This window comes from Lytechinus variegatus, chromosome 12 (genome assembly GCF_018143015.1).
Source record: "Lytechinus variegatus isolate NC3 chromosome 12, Lvar_3.0, whole genome shotgun sequence".
NCBI classification, from domain to species: Eukaryota; Metazoa; Echinodermata; class Echinoidea; order Temnopleuroida; family Toxopneustidae; genus Lytechinus; species Lytechinus variegatus.
In genome coordinates this window covers 17,819,281-17,834,048 of record NC_054751.1, presented here as the reverse complement: position 1 = coordinate 17,834,048, position 14,768 = coordinate 17,819,281, and the positions used below count along the sequence as shown (strand labels likewise).

At 39.4% G+C, this 14,768-nt stretch overlaps 1 protein-coding gene across 3 annotated transcripts in view; it reads right to left on the bottom strand.

The window, feature by feature from the left end:
- Positions 1 to 1,270: 1,270 nt before the first annotated feature.
- Positions 1,271 to 14,768, bottom strand: part of LOC121425438 — a 28,580-nt gene continuing 15,082 nt past the window's right edge. For all 3 annotated transcript variants that reach the window (XM_041621490.1, XM_041621492.1, XM_041621491.1), the window contains exon 4: positions 1,271 to 3,785. In XM_041621490.1, coding sequence (XP_041477424.1) covers positions 2,289 to 3,785 — 1,497 coding nt within the window. In that variant the 3' untranslated portion in view covers positions 1,271 to 2,288. The remainder of the gene's footprint in view (positions 3,786 to 14,768) is intronic.

Here is a 14,768-nt window from a genome sequence, read left to right as displayed (position 1 = left end):
TGCCTAATCTATTCTATGGAGCTAGCCGGAGCGAATAATATCCGGTACTAGTCTGCTATGCAGACTCTGAATGGCTCGTGAGGTGGGATCTGCTACTGGTTCGCAAACCAGCCTGAAAGGGCGAGCGAAGCGAGCCATTCCACTTCTGCAGCCTCAGTAGACCTAGTCTGCTATGCAGACTCGTTGAATCAGCTGAGGTACACACACTGCAGATGTGGGTCTACATTTGTAGACTAATCCGGTACCGTGGCGAATCTCTCTCCGTCGGATAAGAAGTTCGGATAGATTTCCGAAAAAGTAAAAACGGAAATGTATCCGTAATCCGAATATTAATTGTTTGATTAATTAATTCAATTAATCTAATACTCAAGTTGGGGATGGGACAATATAACACCCCCCCCCGAAAAATACTTCACTGTCTCGTTCTTTCCCTGATCTAACCCCTACTCTCTCAATAGCAAACAGAAAATGTTAATATTCAGACTACAAAACAGAAATTTTGACAGAGCACTTTTTAAAATCAAGTTGTAAATCAAACAAAAAAATGAAAGTTCACTTTCAGAGCTTACATATGTTTTGTAAATCGACTTCAAGATTTGATATCTTAAGCTCCATATTGAGCAAGATATGCAAATCACCTAAAAGGCAATGCGAGCGCGAAGCGCGAGCGAATTTTTTTTATCCCGACATTAAATAATTTTCCAAGTCTACCCTCATCTTATTTTATTCACTCGTCTTCATCCTCTTATGTTTCCCTTCTTTTTTCTCCTCTCTTTTCCCTTTTTTCTCCTCTCTTTCCCTTTTTTTTCTTCGCCCCTTTTTTTGCTCCGCCAAAGGGGGGCTGGTCCCCTCGCCCCCTGGATCCGCCTATGATTATATGCCTCTATATAGCCAAAGTAGATGTAGGGAAATCTTTATGAAACACTTTCTCGTTTGAATCAACCATGCACCATCAAACTAAATCGAGTGTGGTGTTTTGATTTATCACAGCATGGATGTAGGCCGACGAGGCCATGGGAAGCTGGATGTTGTTTTCCCACCTTTTCCGTATTTTGCTTGCCATTTTTATTCTTTTTGTGACCAGAATCACCTTCATGTTTTAGTGGAAAACTCTTTTATTTTGTAGTTGGTGGTTTTTTGTTTTTGCTTGTCATTTTTAAATCCAGCACCCCTCTTCAGAAATCGTTCCTGGTCCCCTGTAGATGTATTACAATTATAGCTCTACAGTCCCTATGCAGAATGAAGAGAATTAATACACTGATTACGTATATATAATAATGACTCTTTGTTTAATATTATCATCTTAAATTAAATATATACATTTTCAAATTGATAAAAATATTGTAGCAAGACTATCATGAAAGACAATTAGTGTAATGTCAACCAAAACACAATTGTGATCATATTTGCACATTTTTCATGAAGTAGTATTTAAATAATAGAAAAATAAGGCTAAATAATCACTTCATCAACAAAAAGCGCAACATCGGTCAAAACCTGACGTAAAGACAATGATTATTACAAACAATACACCGGCATCGTCGTATTTACCAAGATCGCCATAACCGAATCAATCAATAAAATGTGTCTAAAATACATTCCTGTCATCTAATGAGGTATTTTGTCATCATAAACAGCGATTAGGATTGAATAATACTATCATAATTTATTATGGAAAAGCATTGAGAGAGACATAAGTACAGTTTTGCTCAGTGTAGAGACTAGGGCAATATTTTATCACACGACTCTACTCAGAACAACATTATGCAACATTGGTGTCGATCCGGGGAGGGGGTGGGGTATATACATATCGCCCCCATTGATTCAGGTAAGGGATGGCCTGTGTTATCATCCATTCAAATAGGGTATCGATCACGGGGTGGGGGATATACCTCCGCATTTCAGGTGGGGGGATGGCGTAATCGACACCCATGATTGTGTCTCCAGCTATAAGGCAGTCCATGATGTACCATTCAGACGTGTACAGAGCGAATTTGAAATTAATACATTACAAAGGCAAATGATCAGAGTGAGCAAGTCAATTTGTAACATATTGGTGTCTATTGCCTGCTATTTACATACAAAATCTAATTGACCTTTGCCAATGGCCAATAAACCGACTTTCGGATAGTTCTTTCTTGTCGAGGTTGGTCAATAAAATATAAAAAATGAAATTGTTCAGATCGATGTCTGGTATGATTGATTCTAATCTTGAACACAGTATGATGAAAAGAAATATAGCAATTGCAAACTTGAACATGAGTCTATAAATTGTGTCACAGGTTATCTCAAAACTTCTTCTCATCCACTTTGAAACCAGGGTTGTCAAACGTAGGAGAAACTCTTGAATTGTTGCTTGTGTCTGTCAAGTCCCCGGCATAAGGTGGCATGATTTGTTTAAGCAACATACAAGTCACGGCAACACCGACCGTGAAAATGATGACGAATATGACCATGAGGGCTATCAAGTCCATTTTGACATCCAAGGCTTGGATGAGAATGGCGACTGTGACCATGATTGCGTAGGTGAAGACTACCCCTGAAAGGTGCATGATCTCTTTGACTATACTAGGTGGTTGGAAAGGCTCGTTGATCCTGTCTGCTTTCACTTTCTTTTCAATCCAGAGGAAGAACCACATGACAAGCCAAGCGATGATTACGCAAAGGTACTCCGTTGCAGGGATGCGGATCATCTCATTCATGCGAATCCAGTAGCGACCTTCTTTGTCAAAAAAGACCCAACCATAGACGTAGATCCCCACGGCCATATAGGCGACGAATGGAAGAAACCAAAGCAGACGGGGAATGTATTTGAAGATGGGAAGACCAAAGAGTTGGGTCATTGTGAAGATCCACAGGAAACCAAACATGAACATTGGATACAGCGATGTGCCATTCAGAGCTGGACCTCCGGTTTGCCAAGCGACCACAGAACCATGGATTATGACCCATGCTTCAAGGAGAAGACGCCAGTATCGGTTAAGATGGAACTGCGTATACATGAGACTTCCCTGAAGCATGAACAACCAGGTATGTGTGAACCCTAGGGCATGACCGACTGTGTTCTCCATAGGATGATACCAGAATGTGTAGATGGCCGCCCAGGAGAAAGCATATCCATGGTAACGACGTATGAGTTCCTGTGGACCCCAAGGAAGCCGGAGCTTGTTGCTGATGTTGTTGGTGTCATCTTTGGAAGGCCAACCAAATGCCATCCCACGATTTCGGTACTCTATCATCAAGACGAACACAAGCAGCATTATAACAGACCCTTGAGAGCTAGCTTCTGACACGTCCTGGGCAAGAGCGTCGTACGTCCAATGGGTCTGTCCCAGATGAAAGAGATGGAACACCATGTTGCCTATCAGTGGTATCCAATTAAAATTCTTCATGTCGGTGGAGTACTTAGCATCTAGAGGATTGGGATAGACCGTCTTAGACCTTTGCGCATAGTAGATGCAGCCCCATACAAATAACTGATGGGTCACATAACATAGCCACATGATGCCTCTGGTCAAAGCTGTGACTTCTTCAGGAGGTATCTGCCAGTAGTACCATCTTGCCGAGGCTCCAGATCCATATCTTCCTGGAACGCCAGGTTCTTCGATGTAAGGTTCTGGCAAGAAGCGTTCCTGTGATGACTCACTCTCGTTGTGGTAGTAGCCAGCATCGGCATCCCAGCCCCTGGAGTTCCCTATGAACATCATGGCAAGCAATAGGGCGGTGACGAATACGATGCCTATCAACCATCCTATTACGTCCCAACGGAATCCGCTAGATGGGGCCTGCAAAGTGAGACAAACAAAAATAGAAAAATTGAGGATTCCACTTACATTAATTTTAAAGGCTGAGAATTTAATCTAACGCCTTTCAGAAATTGACGTCATTTTGCTTCAGCTGCCAAAGCTGCTTCTCTTCCCTCTCCTCTTTTAAAAATTCCAGTTATATCTACTATTTCTTATGTCCAAGTTTTATGAACTAGGTCCATATACTTCCTAAATTAAGGAGGTATTTCAAAAACTTAACCTTATAGATTAAGATTTCAATGTTGACGCCGCCGCGCCGTCGCTAAAGTTTCGCTCTGCTATGAGGAAGAAAAAAAAGAAACAGAAAAATAATTCGGTCGGGTCATATGATTTATGACCCCCCCCCCCCCTCTCTCTCTCTCTCTCTCTCATATCATCAATGTGGAAAGTTGAGTTTTAGCCAAAGTATTTCCTTCTATAGATAAAGATATTTGAAGCTCGATTTGGCATCCTCTTAGTTAAAGAAATTTTAGGGATTGGCTATGCAAAGTTTGTTTTCAATAGGACGTGTCATCTGGGTTGCGAGGTTGTTGGATTCCTTGTTTTGTTAAACATGACTAAGAATCGCATCCATCTGGTTTTTATGAATGAAAACAAATCAGTTTAGGGTTCTTTGGATTCCTTTTTTTATTAGTCACAGCTGGACTTTTGTCTCGTGTTCATGACTGAAGACTCATCAGTGAGCGATACTCCTGTAAAAGATAAATTAGTTCCACTTAGCAACAGCGTAGGCACTTTTATTTTGTTAACCAATTAATGGTCGGAAGATATGCAAATTAGCTAAAAGGTACATTGTAAATAGGTATCTAGAAAGACTGTTGAAGGTGAAAGATTGAAAGTCTTAATGATGCAAGGCGTAGTGATACGGTTAGGTTGGTGATGTGAGCAGAATACCTGTAGCATCGGGCAGGTTATCGGGATTCATTCCTTCTTGAGCTTGCATCAGCGTAGCATCACATTTTTGTGGGTGAAAGTTTGTTGCCGGTGATTCCCAACACTTTAGATCTTCCGAAGTGTGGTACGTACATTTAATTTGAAATGTAATTTGTACTGGTAGTGAATGTTAGTCATATTAGAGTATCAGGATGGAATTATTTTGTGACAAGACTCACTGATTTCCAAACAAGTATTATTAAGTAACACAGATTTGTATATGTGGGACATGTACACAAACATGTTAGATTTGGAAAGGCCTGTGGTATGAATGGTTTAGTTAAAAATTATGAAAGAGCTATTGAGCATATTGTGATTAATGAGATATAGCTCTTGAGACATGAGGATTGATATAATTTTAGGACAATTGTTATATTAATTTCAATTATGGATAAATAACTGGAATGGTTAGTTGTCTTATTTTCAGTCTCTAATGTTAACTGGTGGATTTTATCAAGTTGAAACTGATAGAAGTCTTTATCTTGATACAGAGAAAATTATTTTAATGGAATGCTAGCATGAAAAAAGTAATATAAGTATGTAAGACGAGTTAGTAATTTTGGATTTGTTCTTTGTTTAACAGCAGTACAAGTAATTTCTACACTGTTGAATCCAGCCAGTGTGTTGGAGTGGTTCACGATCACGTGACGAGTGGGTGTTGATCCTGGGTAAGCTGTTGCATTATATTTGGGCGTGGTCTAAGATCTACATTCTAATTATGTGCATGGTGTACAATATTATGTTTGTACTGTATTGATTTTATTGATTTAAATTGAAATCAGAATTGAGATAAATATAGAGTACATTTCAAAAACTTTAAATGAATTCTTGTGCGGAAACCGATTTGACTTATGGATGCTGTCCTTTTGATTGAGGTATTTTGAGATGCCATTGAAGAGTGTAGTTAGTGAGGCTTTACAATTTGAGGGGATTTGTATGTCATTTTTGATTGAGAGGATAATGACGATGGTCTCTTTGTCTGCCATTCTTCAGGTTTGGTTAGTGTTACAAACATTCGAGGATAAGGATGGTTAGGCAGGCTAGCTGCAAGGAATTAAGCATCCATAACTTGAATTATAATTTGACGCATTTAATATAATTTTGAATTCAGAAATGCATTCCTATTTTTGTAATGCTGTTTTTATAGCATTATCTATAATATACACTTCAACAGTATGCTCATTTTGTAGGATATTTGCTAAAGGATAGACACTTAACTTTTATAGTGTAATTGGCATCATCTGGTGTCTTCGTCATATGTTTAATAATTGAGAATAAGACGACTCATGTATTAATGCCATTATTTGATTGTATACTTACGATGGCCTTGCTTTATATCTTGCAGGGTTTTTTTTTCTTTTATTTTTGTCTTGTGATGGACAAATAAAGACAAGTGAACATGAATCTGTTGTGCCCCTTGTACTTCTTGGAAGTGACCTATTGCGACCTACGACAAATGGCGTCATGGACAGGATAGGTCAGGATTAGGCGCCGATTCTGAGGGACAACCCCAGGTTCAACGAGGGAGGTGTTAAGACGGTTGGTGCGACGACGGCATCAGACGGTTGGTGCGACGACAACAGCGTCAGGTGGTTAGAGCAACAAGAGTGCCAGATGGTTACAGTGACGACGCATCGAACGATTGGGGAGATGAGAGCGTCTGACGGTTGCATCGATGACGGCTTCAGAGAGAGTGACAGCGTCGACAGAGTGACAACAGCTTTGGACAGTTGGAGTGATGGTAGCGGTGGAGAGAAGAGACTGTAATATTCAAGACAGTTAGAGATGGACTAACTTGTTTCCAGATTTTGAACTGAACTGAACTGATCCTATTTTGATAAAAGAATAGGAATATGGTAAGACAGGGTATGATTAATGATTATGTTTATTCGTAGATTCCCGAGACCCGATTTGAGTTCCAGAGATGTTGAGAACGGGCGGTGTAGCTGAACATAGCTGACTGAGGGTACAGATGTTTGATCCAGATTCCAGCCGTAGTTAAGAGTAGTTTTAAGCTGTGTAATAACAATTTATTTTTCTCCTATTTCTTTCACAGCACTTTGTAACGATGGCTGAAAGCGGAGTTGCTTGAATCTAATTTAATGATAGATGTTAAATAGAAGAAAAATCCAATAGGTTAGGCTGAGAATCAAATAGTTACTAGGTTCCAATTTGATCATTTTGGGTATACTTTGAAATGGGTTTGACCTTGGATAGCAATGAAACAAAAAACAAACAAATAGGATGAGGTATTTGAAGATTGATTCAGAGCTGTGATTGAGGCTGGTGCAAGAATAAGTTTTGCTAGGGCTTTATTTAAGTATGGCATAGGCTGGATCTTTTCTTGTGGAGTTAGATTTCCTGGAGATAGCTTAAGATAGTAGTTACATAGTTGAAGGTAGTAGATTGCTCAAGATGGCGGAAGAAAAAATGGCGGAGATGTTGCAAACTTTGACTGGTGTTTTAAAAGGATTGAGTGTGCAACAGACTCCACAATTACCCAAAGTGAAGTTACAGAAATTCAGGGGTCCACCTAGGTCTCCTGGGGATCCATCCCTGAAAGAGTGGTTAGATGAGTTTGAGGCCTATAGTAATTGTTATAAGTTAAGTGGAAAATCCAAAGCTCAGGCCTTAGTGGATCATTTAGGTGGGATAGCGAAAGAAGAGATTCTTTGTAGAGCGGATTCTGTCAGAGAAGACTATGACGAGTTGGTTCAGATTCTTAAATCCCAATTTTGTCCTGTAGAATCCCTTCAGACCCTGAGTGCTAGTTTTCACTCTTGTGTTCAGAAGGATGGTGAGTCACTGGCGGACTTTAGTAGGAATTTGATGAGGTACTATTCTCGCATGGAGCAGGCAGCTCCCTCTGAAGATGAAAAGAAAGCATTACACGCATTACGTGATACTTCTTTGAAGGAAGGCTTTGTAAGGGGTGCCAGAGAGGCATCGGTGAGGCGAGAATTACGTAGGATTGAATTGGCCATGAAAAGCAAACCTTTCATGGACATGCGTTCAGAGGCATTGGATCTCTTTAGAGACCAAGAATCTATTCGTAAGATCGGGGTAAAAGAAGTGAAGATGGAGGACCCTTTGATAGGAATAGTTTCATGTGATAGGGAGTCAGTTGTTGACACTAATGAGCTTAGTGAACTAAGAGGTCATTTGAATCAGTTATGTAAACAGGTGGCGGTTTTAGCCGATTCGGTTAATAGTATGAAGACCACTCCTAAAGTTCCACAAAATGAAGTTGTATGTTACAACTGCGGAAAGAAAGGGCACATTCGACCCAGATGCACTGAGCCAACTTTGTGTTACAATTGCAAAGGTCGAGGGCACATTAGCAAGAATTGTCCAGAAGCGGTAATATCTAATAGTCCAATTTCCCCAAATGTTCCAATGGATAGTCCAAGTGTGAGAGTTAGTGGTGTAGGTAATACTAAGAGTAGCGTGTTAACCCAGAAGTTGATCTCTCACAGTCCTCGAGGCAAGGTCCGGTTCAAAGATGTTGAACTTGGTTGTGTGTTTGATACTGGGGCGGAGACTTCCATAATTCCTTCATCGGTATTTCATTCCCAGCTTAAAGATTTGGATGGTGGTCTACAACAGCTTGATGGTTTGTTTGTAAACGTAGTAGGGGTAGGTGGAGTTGAAGTTCCTGTTGAAGGATATGTAGAAGTCCCTATAAATATTGAAGGTCACGATTTAGTAGGTAGCTTCCTTGTGACTCACGATGAGGTTTGTCGTTCTGCTCAATGCGAACATCCCATCTTGTTAGGTTGTAATATCCTTCGTCGGTTGCCTTCTAAGATGATGGAGTCGGTTTTATCTCAATCATTTAAACCAAAAGAAGAAGGCTGCGGAGATGAGTTGGCTGGTTGCTCTACACATATTAGTGTGAGCTCTGAGGAAGTTCTTCCACCCTTGTCTGTTCGAAGAGTAGTTTGTAAGGTTCAGTCAAGTGCTTTTGATACAGATGAGGTATTGGTGAAGGACACGCTGAGTAGGTTTGATCCAACACTCTGTACAGTGGAAGGCTCCCAAAGCATTAGGGGAGATTCAGTGGAGTTATTGGTACAGAATAGTTCTGAGCATGAGGTACGAATCCCCCCTCACACGCCAGTAGCAGAAGCTCAGGCAGTGAGTAGGAAGCAGGAAGTCCATGTAGAATTTCAGGAAGAGGGTAGCCTGTTGGTGTCAGTATACGATGTTATTACTGATCAGACTCCCAGTATTAAGGAGGATACCAACAAGGCAGGTAGTAGAGATGGTGTAGATCTTCCTAAAGGAGTGAAATTGGAGGGTTTGTCAGTGGTTGAAGAAGAAAAGATTGTTGAATTATTGGCTCAGCATAAGGATGCCTTTTCTGAGGGCTCATTTGATTTGGGAGAATGCATTGTGGTACCTCATGAAATACAAGTTGTAGAAGGTCCTCCTATAAGGCTACCATATCGACGTTTGCCCCCTGCTCAAGTAGATGATGTTAAACAAATGTTGCAAGAAATGTTGGATCAGGGAATAATCCGACAGTCAAAGAGTCCTTATGCAAGTCCCATAGTAATAGTGAAGAAAAAAGATGGATCTCTGCGATTGTGCATAGACTATAGATTGTTGAATGCTAGAACAGTGAAAGATTCGTTCCCTCTTCCTCGAATTGATGAGACATTGGAGGCTTTGTCTGGTGCATGTTATTTTTCCACTTTAGATCTCGCACATGGGTACTTTCAAGTAATCATGCATCCAGATTCGATTGAGAAGACAGCATTCAGAGTTCCGTGGGGACTTTATGAATTCCTTCGCATGCCACAAGGCTTGTGCAATAGTCCCAGTACATTCCAAAGAACAATGGAATATGTCCTAGGGGATCTGAATCTGACTGAAGTCATTTTATACCTAGATGACATCCTTGTCTTCTCCCGTACTCTTGATGAGCACGTAGACCGTTTGGGTCGAGTTTTGACTAGGCTGAAGTCCAAGGGATTGAAAATAAAAGGAAAGAAATGTGCTTTCATGAAGAAGGTGGTCAAGTATCTTGGACATGTTGTGTCAGAAGAAGGGATTAGTGTTGATGATGACAAAGTTGAGAAGATTCATTCATGGCCAACTCCACAGAGTGGTCGAGAAGTGAGTTCGTTTCTGGGACTGGCTTCTTATTTCAGGAGGTTTATTCCAGATTTTTCAAGAATTGCTAAGCCTTTGCATGAGGTTTCTGCAAAGAAGAATCAGGTTCCTCAGCCCTTGTTTTATTGGAAAGAAGAGCAACAGACCGCTTTTAGAGCTATTAAACTGGCTTTGGTACAAGCTCCTGTGTTGGCTTATCCAAGGTTTGATGAAAGTTTCATCATTGAGGTGGACGCTTCTGGAGAAGGCTTAGGTGCTTGCTTGTCGCAAAGGGATGCAAAAGGGAAACCTCACCCTATTGCATTTGCGAGTAGAACTCTAAGGGGGTCAGAAAAGAATTATGCTGGACTGTCAAGCTTCAAGTTGGAATTACTTGCCCTTAAATGGGCTGTAGTAGACAAATTTGGTTCGTATATTCAGGGCCAACACTGTGAGGTCTTCACAGACCACAACCCTCTGGTACACTTGAGAAATGCTAAATTGGGAGCCACAGAGACTAGGTGGGTGGCGCAGTTAGCACCATACGATATAGAGGTAAAATATCGTCCTGGCTCTGCTAATAAAGTTGCAGATGCACTAAGCAGACGACCATTGGGTAGAGACGAGGTTGCTGTGATGATAAATGAAGTAACAAAGACTACCCCAGTATCTGTGTCTGAAGAGAATAGCAAAGTTAGTGAATCAATTGACCAAGAAGATAGTTGGGTTCCCATGATGTTGCCTTCGTATAGTTTTGAAGACTTAGCGATTCTCCAAGCTAATGATCCTGTACTTAAAGAAGTGAGATGCTTGAAAAGGAGAGGTTGGGAACCGGGTCAGTTCATTGATCCGAGACTGTTTGATCTTGTTAGAGGTTGGTTGAGAGAATGGCCTCGGTATAGAGAACATGCAAATGTCCTTTACCGTGAAGTAGAAGATTCTGTCCATGGTAAGGCCCTACAGCTTTTAGTTCCAGAAGTTTTGAAGAAGACTGTGTTGAAACTCGTGCATGATCAATGGGGTCATCAAGGGATAGATCGTACGTTGAATCTTCTGAAGGAGAGGTGTTATTGGCCGGGTATGTCTCAGACTGTGAAGGAGTATGTGAAGAGATGTTTTAGGTGTGTTACATCAAAACCACCCCTTCCCACTATCCGTCCTCCTCCTCGACATTTAGTAGCTTTTCGACCCCAGGAAGTGTTAGCGATGGACTTTTTGAAGTTAGACAAGGGACAGCAAGGTTATGAAGATGTTTTGGTACTTACTGACGTGTTCAGTAAGTATGCACAAGCAATACCTTGTCACGATCAATCTGCAAAAACTGTAGCAAAGGTTTTAAGAGATGAGTGGTTTGTCCATTATGGAATTCCTGGTAGAATTCATTCTGATCAAGGAAGATCATTCGAGAATAGTCTTGTTGCAGAATTATGTCATTTATATGACATCAAGAAGTCCCGTACTACTGCATATTACCCCCAAGGTAATGGACAGTGTGAGCGATTTAATCGAACTCTTTGTGGGTTGCTAAGATCATTGAATCCTAAAGAAAGAAGGCGTTGGCCAGAGTTGATTAAACACATAGTGTTCATGTACAATACTACCCCCCATCGTGTCACTAGGGTCACTCCCTATTTTCTGATGTTCGGTCGAGATCCTCAGTTGCCGATTGATCACCTGTTGAGTAGATCAAAGTCGTCCTGGAGTGAGGATTATGTGGAAAATCAGAACAAGCTCATGGAAAGAGCTTATCAGATTGTAGTAGATCGGCAAAGAGCTGCTGCACTGAAAGAGGAACAGAGACAAAAGGTTGGAGATGTTCCTGTCTTGAAAGTAGGGGATCGAGTGTTACTCCGCCGTGATGCTTTTTCAGAGCGTCACAAGTTACAGAACAAATATGAGGATTCTCCTTATTTGATCGTTGCAAAAAATGAGGAGAATGATGTTCTTCAGATAAGGCCAGTTCTTGGTGGTAAATCGAAGTGGGTGAATAGACGACGATTAATAATTGATCCTCGTCAAGTAGGAGAATCTATTGATGTATTCCCAGTACCCAGTGATATCGATAGATATTCAGATAATGAGAATGAACAGAGTCATAATGATACTGATGACACAGATAGTGATGATGATGATGTGCCAATATGGTTATATTTAACCAGTAGTGACTCTGAAACCCCAGAGACTAGAAAAGTTAGACGCTCCACGAGAGCCACACGTGGAAAAAATCGTAATCCCTATCGTTTGCCGACTTCAGCCGTTACTGGTCGTCCAGTATGATTGTTCAGGGATTTATTATTTATTTCATGAAATTGATCCCGTTAGAGATGGATTTTATCAAACTAGCCTAATTTAGTGAAAAGTATTCGAGATTCAAGTGCCTAGCTGATTTAGTTTTTCATATAAGAATATGGAAGACAAATTTTGCTAAAAGAAAATTTGGACTGTGTCATATAGGATTTCTTTTGCAAGGCTTGCTTGGTATATATTAGTTTCTTTGAGCCAGATTTGCCTTCTTTGCTAATTCTCCTGAAAAAAGGGAAGAAAAAAAAAATTATCTAATCCTTAAAAACACACATAATTTGCTAAAAGTAATTCTCATTCAATTTTGACAGGATTCAATAAATTAACTGTAGTCTTTAGTCCTCAGAGTAGAAAAAAAAAAAAAATCAAATACAATTTGATTCTCAGCCTAATTTTTTTTCATTAGGGATTATGAATTTTACTTTCAGTACAAGTTTGAAATTCTACATTTTGAGAACAATTTTTATGAGAAGACAAAATAACTCCTTGCTTTCAGTTCTTCGTGACAGATGCGTATCTTATACAAATTTCTTTTCGGATTGAAATCTAAAGAGGTCAGTATTTACATCCTAAACCTTGTTTAGTTTACTGTCGAATGAGTGAAATAAAAAAAAAAGTATTGGAATATGCTAATCAGGTTTGATTTGGCTGAATCTGGATCGTTTAGTTTTTATTATTTCAATCATTCCAAGAAATAAGTGGACTATTTACTGTTGGAAGTTCAGTGAAAGAATTTTCTTTTCATTCATAGGTTGAAGTAATAAGGCAGAAATTTGATCAAGATTGGAGAATAATCAAGAAAATTGAAAAGATATTTGATTTAATAGCATCCAGAGAGTAGATATTAATTTATTAATTTATTTGAATCAGCGAACTGGAAGATAGATACCATATACCGGTACTTTCTAATCTTTGTTGTGATTTTGAACATTGATTGTAGTGTAAGTCGACCTGATATTAAATTGAATTATGTGCTATATTATAGTCGGGTCGACTATATCTTGAGCGGGGGAATTGTGGAAAGTTGAGTTTTAGCCAAAGTATTTCCTTCTATAGATAAAGATATTTGAAGCTCGATTTGGCATCCTCTTAGTTAAAGAAATTTTAGGGATTGGCTATGCAAAGTTTGTTTTCAATAGGACGTGTCATCTGGGTTGCGAGGTTGTTGGATTCCTTGTTTTGTTAAACATGACTAAGAATCGCATCCATCTGGTTTTTATGAATGAAAACAAATCAGTTTAGGGTTCTTTGGATTCCTTTTTTTATTAGTCACAGCTGGACTTTTGTCTCGTGTTCATGACTGAAGACTCATCAGTGAGCGATACTCCTGTAAAAGATAAATTAGTTCCACTTAGCAACAGCGTAGGCACTTTTATTTTGTTAACCAATTAATGGTCGGAAGATATGCAAATTAGCTAAAAGGTACATTGTAAATAGGTATCTAGAAAGACTGTTGAAGGTGAAAGATTGAAAGTCTTAATGATGCAAGGCGTAGTGATACGGTTAGGTTGGTGATGTGAGCAGAATACCTGTAGCATCGGGCAGGTTATCGGGATTCATTCCTTCTTGAGCTTGCATCAGCGTAGCATCACATTTTTGTGGGTGAAAGTTTGTTGCCGGTGATTCCCAACACTTTAGATCTTCCGAAGTGTGGTACGTACATTTAATTTGAAATGTAATTTGTACTGGTAGTGAATGTTAGTCATATTAGAGTATCAGGATGGAATTATTTTGTGACAAGACTCACTGATTTCCAAACAAGTATTATTAAGTAACACAGATTTGTATATGTGGGACATGTACACAAACATGTTAGATTTGGAAAGGCCTGTGGTATGAATGGTTTAGTTAAAAATTATGAAAGAGCTATTGAGCATATTGTGATTAATGAGATATAGCTCTTGAGACATGAGGATTGATATAATTTTAGGACAATTGTTATATTAATTTCAATTATGGATAAATAACTGGAATGGTTAGTTGTCTTATTTTCAGTCTCTAATGTTAACTGGTGGATTTTATCAAGTTGAAACTGATAGAAGTCTTTATCTTGATACAGAGAAAATTATTTTAATGGAATGCTAGCATGAAAAAAGTAATATAAGTATGTAAGACGAGTTAGTAATTTTGGATTTGTTCTTTGTTTAACAGCAGTACAAGTAATTTCTACACTGTTGAATCCAGCCAGTGTGTTGGAGTGGTTCACGATCACGTGACGAGTGGGTGTTGATCCTGGGTAAGCTGTTGCATTATATTTGGGCGTGGTCTAAGATCTACATTCTAATTATGTGCATGGTGTACAATATTATGTTTGTACTGTATTGATTTTATTGATTTAAATTGAAATCAGAATTGAGATAAATATAGAGTACATTTCAAAAACTTTAAATGAATTCTTGTGCGGAAACCGATTTGACTTATGGATGCTGTCCTTTTGATTGAGGTATTTTGAGATGCCATTGAAGAGTGTAGTTAGTGAGGCTTTACAATTTGAGGGGATTTGTATGTCATTTTTGATTGAGAGGATAATGACGATGGTCTCTTTGTCTGCCATTCTTCAGGTTTGGTTAGTGTTACAAACATTCGAGGATAAGGATGGTTAGGCAGGCTAGCTGCAAGGAATTAAGCATC